The following is a 12,496-nucleotide window of genomic DNA, read 5'->3' on the forward strand; positions in this document are numbered from 1 at the left end:
TAAACCATGAAAAGGTCTGTGAGGCCCAGATGTGGAAAGGAAGCTGTGGTTCCGGTGCATTACACATGACAGCTAGAGATTGAGTGTGAATGAATGTGGCCTTTTTTTGTCTGTTTTTTTGGCGCTACCTCTCTGAAGCAGGGTGTAGCAGTGCAGGGTAGTGCCTGGAATGGATGAAAGCAAGCAAATATGAATATGTACAAGTGTATAAAAGAAGGAACAGAGAAGAGGTCCAGGTGAGGATATTCCCTCAAAGGCCCAGTCCTCTGTTCTTAACGCTACCTCGCTATCGCGGGAAATAGCGAATAGTATGAAAAAAAAAAAAAAAAAAGTGTGTATGGGTATCTTTAGCAATGAATCTTGTTAGAGTCTATAAGTAAGAAATACAAAGAAGTTGTAATAATTTGCAGAGGCCTAATGATCGGATTGCACATTGCAGTTGATTTAAATGGAACTAATTAGTTAGATTCCACAGGCCAAAAAATAAGCATAATCTGTTCTAAAACTGCTTTAATGAGCACTAAATGTACAGGCTTACATCAACAAATACTGTAAATTAACACAATAAAGGAAAAAGCGAATGACAGTTCAACTTATGGCACATAATGAATCTTTAAACACAGAACTACTGGTAGTTTAGTCCTTTTTCCCTTCAGGTATATAATCTTACTTTTCAGCAGAGAACTTATCAAACATTTTGTCTTTCTTAAAGCATATCATCAATACCAAACCATATTTTTCAATGCCAAACAGAGTTGCATTATCAAATTCCTATGAATTTGACAATGGAAAATATCAGGTGTAAACCATGAGATGAAGTTAGTGTGAAAGTTTTCTCATGGCATGAGCAGGAATTACCCTCCAAGTGCACTGACCTAGAGATTCATGTGCTGTGATTGCCGACACTTAGCTTCAGATTATGAAAATTTTACCATTAGATATAGATAAAAGGTATAATAGCTGTACCCATGAATTTGTAAATGTGAATTTGAATTTTGTGAATTATTGTGACTCCACTGTAACATGTAAGTACAGGAGGTTAGAGAAATAGAATTAAAGTTTCAGTATATATTGATATTACTCATATCAGTTTACTGAACTTATAGTTTTTCTTTAAGTATGTACCTGATTTATAAATAGAAATTGGAAGATCTAAAGATGTGTGTGTTTATAAGTTTGACTAGAAGCATTAGAGGTCACTGTTTCAGCAACCTCAGGTTATTCTAGATATTTATGAGGGTCTCATAAAGTTTTATTTCTTTCTTCCTAACAGGAGAGGTACACAGATGTGACTTTGGCTTGTGAAGGCAAGTTTTATCCAGTTCATAAGTTAGTGTTATCAACATGTAGTGAATATTTTGAGAATGTGTTTGAACACACACCCTGCAAGCATCCAGTGATTGTATTAAGGGATGTCCAGTGTGATGAACTGGAGGCCCTTCTTAGTTACATGTATGCTGGTGTTGTGAGTGTTGCACAGACTGACTTGTCCCGACTGATTAAAGTGGCAGAGTTACTTGAAATTAAGGGTTTGGCAGTACCAGATGAACCACCCAATAGCAGTAAAACAGCATCATATAACCAGCGACTTAGTGATGATAGATCTAGTCCACATGTAAGAAGTAGACATTCCCATGGCTCTAATAGTGAGAGAAGTAGCCCATATCAAAAGACAAAACAATCACACATTTCTAATGATGACAGACTAAGTCCTCATCCAAAGCGACGAAGAAAAATGGAAAGTGAAACATCATCTCATGAAGATCCACAGTCAGCTAATAATTCTTCATCTAAAGGCACTTCACAATCAGTGGATGGTGAACATTTGGAAGAAGATCAGAGTGCATGGACTGAAGGGCATGATACCAGACAAAGGAGTGAAACAGAGTCAGAGGAGAGAACAGACTATCAGTCTGCCACTCGGGAATCTCTCTCTACCAAAGTTCAGGTTTGTATATAAGCTGTAGTTCCTTGTAAAGCTTGAGTGAAGGAATCCAGTATTAGTGCCTTCATCTGTTTCTAATCCCCATACTTTTACCCAGCTCACCCTCTTCTTGTTTTTCCCTAAGTCTACTGCCATGTACCTCAGTTTAGGCAGTCCTAAGGTCTTTGATTTACTCTTGTTATTTTTAACCAAGGAAGTAGTACTTGCTTCTTGCATGTGGTGGCCAAGCCAGCTGACAGAATTTTTATTGGGAGTCAGCCACTGCATTAAATCATCAGCTTATAGTCATAGTCATGTGGAATTGAAGCCAATAAATGAAGAGTATGCATTCTCTAACATGATGTAGATATTGGAAAAGAAATGTGATATCCTATAGAGAGAAAAGGGAAAGGTATTTTTTCAGAGTATAATTTTTCATCCTTAAACCAGAACATTGCATCATTCATTGTTTTATGATTAACAGCAGCCTGCAGAGCTCCCTTTCCTACAAGGGTTTTGAGCATACATGCCTTGACTAATGTATGCTATCTTACCAACCACTGCATCAAGTTTCAAGTATCCATGGTTTTCCATGGCATCATCAAAATTTTATATCTGCACTATGCAACTTACTTGTCCCTCAGCCCTACTGAAACTAATAACCTTGCTCTTATTCACATTTGCTTTCAACTTTCTCCTTTCACACACTTATACAAACTAGTCACCAACTTCTGCAGTTTCTCTCCCGAATCAGCCACTAGAGCTGTGTCATCGACGAACAACAACTAACTCACTTCCCAAGCCTTCCCATCCCAACAAACTGCATACTCAGTCTTGCTCCAAAACTCTTGCATTCATCTCTCTACTTACCCCATCCATATACAGATTAAACAACCATGGGGACATCACACATCCCTGCCACAGAACAACATTCACTGGGAAGCAATCACTTTCCTCTCTTACCTTACATCCTTGGTAAAAACTTTTCACTGCTTCTAGCAACTTGCCTCCCACACCATATACTCTAAAGACCTGCCACAAAGCATTTATATCAACCCTGTCATATGCCTTCTCCAGATCCATAAATGCTACATACTATAAACAGGTGTAAATAGCATATATCCTGTAGTAAGAAATGTTTGTAATTCAGACTTCTGATGATTGAAAGAATGCAAATTTAGCAGACTATATATAGCCCATAGAAGGTATTGTGCTGCGGTTTATGTGCCTGATTGATGGGGAAGAAATACCCTAGTATTAAAATACATAGTTTAGCAGAATCATTCCTTGTGGTTGAAAGAAATAACACCACACAAATAAGATTTTCTGAAAATTATTAGTACTTCCAATAATTCACAGTAACTTGGAAGGAGTGCAAAAATCACAAGAAAGGTGGGAATCTGAATTCAGACTAATATTGAAAGAAAAAAATCCCCTTTCTGCTAGCTATAATGCAAGTGATAAGGAGGATACAAATTCATGGACTTCCATTCTTTATAAATATCGTGTGTAGCAAATTGTTATTCATATATATAGGGATGAACGCTCAACTTTGCTGCCCTTTTCATGTTTTTGGCATATAATCTCATTCATTACCTAAAAGAATGAAATTTGGTACTCAAGTCTTCACATACATCTAATTTCATTTGCTAGCACCTCTTGGGCAGCTCTCATTATGGGTATATCAAAACAGGTACTTTCCTAAGAAATATAGGAATCCAAGTCGGGTGACATTACAGGGTAATGTATTCGACTGATGGACCTATTTGCATCCTCTGGTTTGAGGGTAACTAGTGTGGGCTGTAATTAGAAGTTTCAGCATGCAACTATGTCTTTTCTTGCTCCATCACCTCTTTCTTATGTAATATCTTATATCCTGTTAAAGTTTATGCAACTTGTCTCCAAGGTAATATTTCCCTTCCATTGCATTATTTTGCTGCCTCATTGTTACCTTCATGGTAATATTTGTACTTTTTAGAACTTTTCCTCTACATACTCTGCTATTCTAGTTTTTCCTACACTGAACCCAGTTTTGCTCCATTTCTTCCTCTGGTACTTAGTCCTTTATATTAAAGGACTTGAGGAAGATGTCTTTCTATTTCCATCTTGAATTTGCCATCAACATTATTAAGTGCATTATTCTTTTAAAATTACTAGTCTTCTGTCTCAGTCTTGGATTCTTGTAGCGGTTCTAACTCCGCTCTGCCCACTTGTGATCATGTGCCTCAGTACAGGTAGAAATAGAACTAGAGATAGGAAGACAGTCCTATTGTTGCCTTCAGGGCTGGTTAATATGGTGTCATTGTAGAGGCAGCAGAGAACTTTGAAAAGTTCTTTAATTTAAAACAGAGGGCTCCCAAACTCCTCTCCCTGATCTTATGATAGGGTTTACTTAAGAGTCTCTGTCCAAGAGAATATTCTTAAATTTCCTGTGGTCTTGGAACTGGTAGGAGGATATGAGGTATGAATGAAGATTCCTCCTACTATTATGAATGATGGAGGAATGCTGTGTTTTAAAGTTCATATTGTTATCACAAGCAGCTTTGGTGAAAATTCACTATCGACCATCAAAATTAACAATAACAACCAATGACATTTTGTGTATCCCTAAGTTTTTTCACGCTTAAGTCATTTTGAAAAGTAAATTGGATTATTTTTAAGATAATTTACTGTGGTAAACCTGGTCTTTTACATCATGGATGTAACTCATTGTGTCATTAATCATTTTTGAAGAAAGTTTTAATCAGTGAAAATATCAAAGGTCGATACTGAAAAATCATCCATCTCTTTGAAGTGTTTAGGGAGAGTTTATTTGTTAACCCCTGAAGGTTCAGTGACTGTTGGGGCAGTACAAAATTGATACATTGGAGAGTGTGTGTGTACAGTTTTGTGATAATGTAGATGTTGAAAATAGTGACTGCACTTACCACTGAATTCCTCATTAGGCCAGTAGTAAATGCTGTTGATGTGCAATGAAAATGCCCCTGTTTAGTACCCAGTTGCATAGGATATATTCTCAGATTGGTAACAGAGCAGAGCAAGCATTGACTGCATGTAATTTAAGCCTTAGAGTGACAGAATTACATAAATGACTAATTCAGTACAGAGTGATCAGATATCATGTTTGTAAAGGACGCTGCATTTTAAGATGTTTTACAAAATAACCAACAGTTCATAGTGAAGGCATAGACTGATTAGGCCAAATGAGGCAGTTAGCAGTGGATGGTGCAGGTTCAGAGTGACTAAAAGCCCGATGCTACAATCTCCAAAGTGACTTACCAACTCCTTTTGTACATTCATATGTTTTAGAAGTAATGCAGTAACTCAGTTTAAGGTGTTCAATGGTGCTTTTAGCTCTGCATGTACTTGTAACTTAGTGTTTCTTATATGGTGTACATTGCAGAAAGATTGTAATCTGTATAGGGCTTTTCTTAATTCAAAGTTAATTTCTCATGTACAGCATGATTGCATATATTTATCACATCATACTTTATGATCCACTTTATAAATGAAGAATGTAAAAGACTTTTCTTGAGATCCAGAGGCTACAGGAAGCTAATCATGGTTCTCATTCTCTATTCACCTTAATAGGTGTATGAAACCAGACATTCCATGCATATGATACATCCATTTTGCATATATCATCCAAATGTATATCCTGTACATTATTTATATTTATTTTTATTTATTTTCCTTTGTCGCTGTCTCCTGCGTTTGCGAGGTAGCGCAAGGAAACAGACGAAAGAAATGGCCCAACCCACCCCCATACACATGTATATACATACACGTCCACACACGCAGATATACATACCTATACATCTCAATGTACACATATATGTACACACACAGACATATACATATATACACATGTAAATAATTCATACTGTCTGCCTTTATTTATTCCCATCGCCACCTCGCCACACATGGAATAACATCCCCCTCCCCCCTCATGTGTGCGAGGTAGCGCTAGCAAAAGACAACAAAGGCCCCATTCGTTCACACTCAGTCTCTAGTTGTCATGTAATAATGCACCGAAACCACAGCTCCCTTTCCACATCCAGGCCCCACAGAACTTTCCATGGTTTACCCCAGACGCTTCACATGCCCTGATTCAATCCATTGACAGCACGTCGACCCCGGCATACCACATCGATCCAATTCACTCTATTCCTTGCCCGCCTTTCACCCTCCTGCATGTTCAGACCCCGATCACTCGAAATCTTTTTCACTCCATCTTTCCACCTCCAATTTGGTCTCCCACTTCTCCTCGTTCCCTCCACCTCCGACACATATATCCTCTTGGTCAATCTTTCCTCACTTATTCTCTCCATGTGCCCAAACCATTTCAAAACACCCTCTTCTGCTCTCTCAACCACGCTCTTTTTATTTCCACACATCTCTCTTACCCTTACATTACTTACTCGATCAAACCACCTCACAGCACATATTGTCCTCAAACATCTCATTTCCAGCACATCCACCCTCCTGTGCACAACTCTATCCATAGCCCACGCCTCGCAACCATACAACATTGTTGGAGCCACTATACCTTCAAACATAGCCATTTTTGCTTTCCGAGATAATGTTCTCGACTTCCAGACATTCTTCAAGGCTCCCAGGATTTTCGCCTCCTCCCCCACCCTATGATTGATTTCCACTTCCATGGTTCCATCCGCTGCCAGATCCACTCCCAGATATCTAAAACACTTTACTTCCTCCAGTTTTTCTCCATTCAAACTTACCTCCCAATTGACTTGACCCTAAACCCTACTGTACCTAATATATATATATATATATATATATATATATATATATATATATATATATATATATATATTTATAAGTATGAAGTCTGTTGGGGATGAGAGAGCTTGGGAAGTGAGTCAGTTGTTGTTCGCTGATGATACAGCGCTGGTGGCTGATTCATGTGAGAAACTGCAGAAGCTGGTGACTGAGTTTGGTAAAGTGTGTGAAAGAAGAAAGTTAAGAGTAAATGTGAATAAGAGCAAGGTTATTAGGTACAGTAGGGTTGAGGGTCAAGTCAATTGGGAGGTGAGTTTGAATGGAGAAAAACTGGAGGAAGTGAAGTGTTTTAGATATCTGGGAGTGGATCTGGCAGCGGATGGAACTATGGAAGCGGAAGTGGATCATAGGGTGGGGGAGGGGGCGAAAATTCTGGGAGCCTTGAAGAATGTGTGGAAGTCGAGAACATTATCTCGGAAAGCAAAAATGGGTATGTTTGAAGGAATAGTGGTTCCAACAATGTTGTATGGTTGCGAGGTGTGGACTATGGATAGAGTTGTGCGCAGGAGGATGGATGTGCTGGAAATGAGATCTTTGAGGACAATGTGTGGTGTGAGGTGGTTTGATCGAGTAAGTAACGTAAGGGTAAGAGAGATGTGTGGAAATAAAAAGAGCGTGGTTGAGAGAGCAGAAGAGGGTGTTTTGAAATGGTTTGGTCACATGGAGAGAATGAGTGAGGAAAGATTGACCAAGAGGATATATGTGTCGGAGGTGGAGGGAACGAGGAGAAGAGGGAGACCAAATTGGAGGTGGAAAGATGGAGTGAAAAAGATTTTGTGTGATCGGGGCCTGAACATGCAGGAGGGTGAAAGGAGGGCAAAGAATAGAGTGAATTGGAGCGATGTGGTATACCGGGGTTGACGTGCTGTCAGTGGATTGAATCAAGGCATGTGTATGGGGGTGGGTTGGGCCATTTCTTTCGTCTGTTTCCTTGCGCTACCTCGCAAACGCGGGAGACAGCGACAAAGCAAAAAAAAAAAAAAAAAAAAAAAAAAATATATATATATATATATATATATATATATATATATATATTTTTTTATACTTTGTCGCTGTCTCCCGCATTTGCGAGGTAGCGCAAGGAAACAGACGAAAGAAATGGCCCAACCCCCCCCATACACATGTATATACATACGTCCACACACGCAAATATACATACCTACACAGCTTTCCATGGTTTACCCCAGACGCTTCACATGCCTTGATTCAATCCACTGACAGCACGTCAACCCCGGTATACCACATCGCTCCAATTCACTCTATTCCTTGCCCTCCTTTCACCCTCCTGCATGTTCAGGCCCCAATCACACAAAATCTTTTTCACTCCATCTTTCCACCTCCAATTTGGTCTCCCTCTTCTCCTCGTTCCCTCCACCTCCGACACATATATCCTCTTGGTCAATCTTTCCTCACTCATTCTCTCCATGTGCCCAAACCACTTCAAAACACCCTCTTCTGCTCTCTCAACCACGCTCTTTTTATTTCCACACATCTCTCTTACCCTTACGTTACTCACTCGATCAAACCACCTCACACCACACATTGTCCTCAAACATCTCATTTCCAGCACATCCATCCTCCTGCGCACAACTCTATCCATAGCCCACGCCTCGCAACCATACAACATTGTTGGAACCACTATTCCTTCAAACATACCCATTTTTGCTTTCCGAGATAATGTTCTCGACTTCCACACATTCTTCAAGGCCCCCAGAATTTTGGCCCCCTCCCCCACCCTATGATCCACTTCTGCTTCCATGGTTCCATCCGCTGCCAGATCCACTTGATATAGGTATTAAGAATATATGGTGTGGGAGGCAAGTTGTTAGAAGCAGTGAAAAGTTTTTATCGAGGATGTAAGGCATGTGTACGTGTAGGAAGAGAGGAAAGTGATTAGTTCTCAGTGAATGTAGGTTTGCGGCAGGGGTGTGTGATGTCTCCACGGTTGTTTAATTTGTTTATGGATGGGGTTGTTAGGGAGGTAAATGCAAGAGTTTTGGAAAGAGGGGCAAGTATCAAGTCTGTTGGGGATGAGAGAGCTTGGGAAGTGAGTCAGTTGTTGTTCGCTGATGATACAGCGCTGGTGGCTGATTCATGTGAGAAACTGCAGAAGCTGGTTACTGAGTTTGGTAAAGTGTGTGAAAGAAGAAAGTTAAGAGTAAATGTGAATAAGAGCAAGGTAATTAGGTACAGTAGGGTTGAGGGTCAAGTCAATTGGGAGGTAAGTTTGAATGGAGAAAAACTGGAGGAAGTAAAGTGTTTTAGATATCTGGGAGTGGATCTGGCAGCGGATGGAACCATGGAAGCGGAAGTAGATCATAGGGTGGGGGAGGGAGCGAAAATCCTGGGAGCCTTGAAGAATGTCTGGGAGTCGAGAACATTATCTCGGAAAGCAAAAATGGGTATGTTTGAAGGAATAGTGGTTCCAACAATGTTGTATGTTTGCGAGGCATGGGCTATGGATAGAGTTGTGCGCAGGAGGATGGATGTGCTGGAAATGAGATGTTTGAGGACAATGTGTGGTGTGAGGTGGTTTGATCGAGTAAGTAACGTAAGGGTAAGAGAGATGTGTGGATATAAAGAGCGTGGTTGAGAGAGCAGAAGAGGGTGTTTTGAAATGTTTTGGGCACATGGAGAGAATGAGTGAGGAAAGATTGACCAAGAGGATATATGTGTCGGAGGTGGAGGGAATGAGGAGAATTGGGAGACCAAATTGGAGGTGGAAAGATGGAGTGAAAAAGATTTTGTGTGATCGGGGCCTGAACATGCAGGAGGGTGAAAGGAGGGCAAGGAATAGAGTGAATTGGATCGATGTGGTATACCCGGGTTGACGTGCTGTCAGTGGATTGAATCAGGGCATGTGAAGGGTCTGGGTTAAACCATGGAAAGCTGTGTAGGTATGTATATTTGCGTGTGTGGACGTATGTATATACATGTGTATGTTGGTGGGTTGGGCCATTTCTTTCGTCTGTTTCCTTGCACTACCTCGCAAACGCGGGAGACAGCGACAAAGCAAAAAAAAAAAGAAAAAAGAAAAAAAAAAAATATATATATATATTTGCGAGGTAGCGCAAGGAAACAGACGAAAGAAATGGCAAAACATCCAAAAGAGAGACTTTTGGATGTTAATGTGATGAGAGGTGCAACTGGAGGGATGTCTGATCATTATCTTGTGGAGGCTAAGGTGAAGATTTGTATGGGTTTTCAGAAAAGAAGAGTGAATGTTGGGGTGAAGAGGGTGGTGAGAGTAAGTGAGCTTGGGAAGGAGACTTGTGTGAGGAAGTACCAGGAGAGACTGAGTACAGAATGGAAAAAGGTGAGAACAGTGGAAGTAAGGGGAGTGGGGGAGGAATGGGATGTATTTAGGGAATCAGTGATGGCTTGCGCAAAAGATGCTTGTGGCATGAGAAGAGTGGGAGGTGGGTTGATTAGAAAGGGTAGTGAGTGGTGGGATGAAGAAGTAAGATTATTAGTGAAAGAGAAGAGAGAGGCATTTGGACGATTTTTGCAGGGAAAAAATGCAATTGAGGGGGATATGTATAAAAGTAAGAGACAGGAGGTCAAGAGAAAGGTGCAAGGGGTGAAAAAGAGGGCAAATGAGAGTTGGGGTGAGAGAGTATCATTAAATTTTAGGGAGAATAAAAAGATGTTCTGGCAGGAGGTAAATAAAGTGCATAAGACAAGGGAGCAAATGGGAACTTCAGTGAAGGGCGCAAATGGGGAGGTGATAACAAGTAGTGGTGATGTGAGAAGGAGATGGAGTGAGTATTTTGAAGGTTTGTTGAATGTGTTTGATGGTAGAGTGGCAGATGTAGGGTGTTTTGGTCGAGGTGGTGTGCAAAGTGAGAGGGTTAGGGAAAATGATTTGGTAAACAGAGAAGAAAGATGAAAGCCGGCAAGGCAGCAGGTTTGGATGGTATTGCAGTGGAATTTATTAAAAAAGGGGTGACTGTATTATTGACTGGTTGGTAAGGTTATTTAATGTATGTATGACTCATGGTGAGGTGCCTGAGGATTGGCGGAATGCGTGCATAGTGCCATTGTACAAAGGCAAAGGGGATAAGAGTGAGTGCTCAAATTACAGAGGTATAAGTTTGTTGAGTATTCCTGGTAAATTTTATGGGAGGGTATTGATTGAGAGGGTGAAGGCATGTACAGAGCATCAGATTGGGGAAGAGCAGTGTGGTTTCAGAAGTGGTAGAGGCTGTGTGGATCAGGTGTTTGCTTTGAAGAATGTATGTGAGAAATACTTAGAAAAGGAAATGGATTTGTATGTAGCATTTATGGATCTGGAGAAGGCATATGATAGAGTTGATAGAGATGGTCTGTGGAAGGTATTAAGAATATATGGTGTGGGAGGCAAGTTGTTAGAAGCAGTGAAAAGTTTTTATCGAGGATGTAAGGCATGTGTACGTGTAGGAAGAGAGGAAAGTGATTGGTTCTCAGTGAATGTCGGTTTGCGGCAGGGGTGTGTGATGTCTCCATGGTTGTTTAATTTGTTTATGGATGGGTTGTTAGGGAGGTAAATGCAAGAGTTTTGGAAAGAGGGGCAAGTATGCAGTCTGTTGGGGATGAGAGAGCTTGGGAAGTGAGTCAGTTGTTGTTCGCTGATGATACAGCGCTGGTGGCTGATTCATGTGAGAAACTGCAGAAGCTGGTGACTGAGTTTGGTAAAGTGTGTGAAAGAAGAAAGTTAAGAGTAAATGTGAATAAGAGCAAGGTTATTAGGTACAGTAGGGTTGAGGGTCAAGTCAATTGGGAGGTAAGTTTGAATGGAGAAAAACTGGAGGAAGTAAAGTGTTTTAGATATCTGGGAGTGGATCTGGCAGCGGATGGAACCATGGAAGGGGAAGTGGATCATAGGGTGGGGGAGGGGGCGAAAATCCTGGGAGCCTTGAAGAATGTGTGGAAGTTGAGAACATTATCTCGGAAAGCAAAAATGGGTATGTTTGAAGGAATAGTGGTTCCAACAATGTTGTATGGTTGCGAGGCGTGGGCTATGGATAGACTTGTGCGCAGGAGGATGGATGTGCTGGAAATGAGATGTTTGAGGACAATGTGTAGTGTGAGGTGGTTTGATCGAGTAAGTAACGTAAGGGTAAGAGAGATGTGTGGAAATAAAAAGAGCGTGGTTGAGAGAGCAGAAGAGGGTGTTTTGAAATGGTTTGGGCACATGGAGAGAATGAGTGAGGAAAGATTGACCAAGAGGATATATGTGTCGGAGGTGGAGGGAACGAGGAGAAGTAGGAGACCAAATTGGAGGTGGAAAGATGGAGTGAAAAAGATTTTGTGTGGTCGGGGCCTGAACATGCAGGAGGGTGAAAGGAGGGCAAGGAATAGAGTGAATTGGATCGATGTGGTATACCGGGGTTGACGTGCTGTCAGTGGATTGAATCAGGGCATGTGAAGGGTCTGGGGTAAACCATGGAAAGCTGTGTAGGTATGTATATTTGCGTGTGTGGACGTATGTATATACATTTGTATGGGGGGGGGTTGGGCCATTTCTTTCGTCTGTTTCCAATTCACTCTATTCCTTGCCCGCCTTTCACCCTCCTGCATGTTCAGGCCCCGATCACTCAAAATCTTTTTCACTCCATCTTTCCACCTCCAATTTGGTCTCCCACTTCTCCTCATTCCCTCCACCTCTGACACGTATATACTCTTTGTCAATCTTTCCTCACTCATTCTCTCCATGTGACCAAACCATTTCAAAATACCCTCTTCTGCTCTCTCAACCACACTCTTTTTATTACCATGCATCTTTCTTAC

General features: G+C 41.0%; 1 protein-coding gene across 11 annotated transcripts in view; it reads left to right on the plus strand.

Annotated features, from left to right (window-relative positions):
* Positions 1-12,496, plus strand: part of LOC139755988 (uncharacterized) — a 540,334-nt gene that overhangs the window by 25,878 nt on the left and 501,960 nt on the right. For all 11 annotated transcript variants that reach the window (XR_011714233.1, XM_071674896.1, XM_071674892.1 and 8 more), the window contains exon 3: positions 1,274-1,948. Coding sequence is in view for 10 of the 11 variants with exons in the window: in XM_071674896.1 (XP_071530997.1) it covers positions 1,274-1,948 (675 nt within the window). In the remaining variant the exon portion in view is untranslated. The remainder of the gene's footprint in view (positions 1-1,273; positions 1,949-12,496) is intronic.

Source organism: Panulirus ornatus, chromosome 20, assembly GCF_036320965.1.
Source record: "Panulirus ornatus isolate Po-2019 chromosome 20, ASM3632096v1, whole genome shotgun sequence".
Taxonomy (NCBI): Eukaryota; Metazoa; Arthropoda; class Malacostraca; order Decapoda; family Palinuridae; genus Panulirus; species Panulirus ornatus.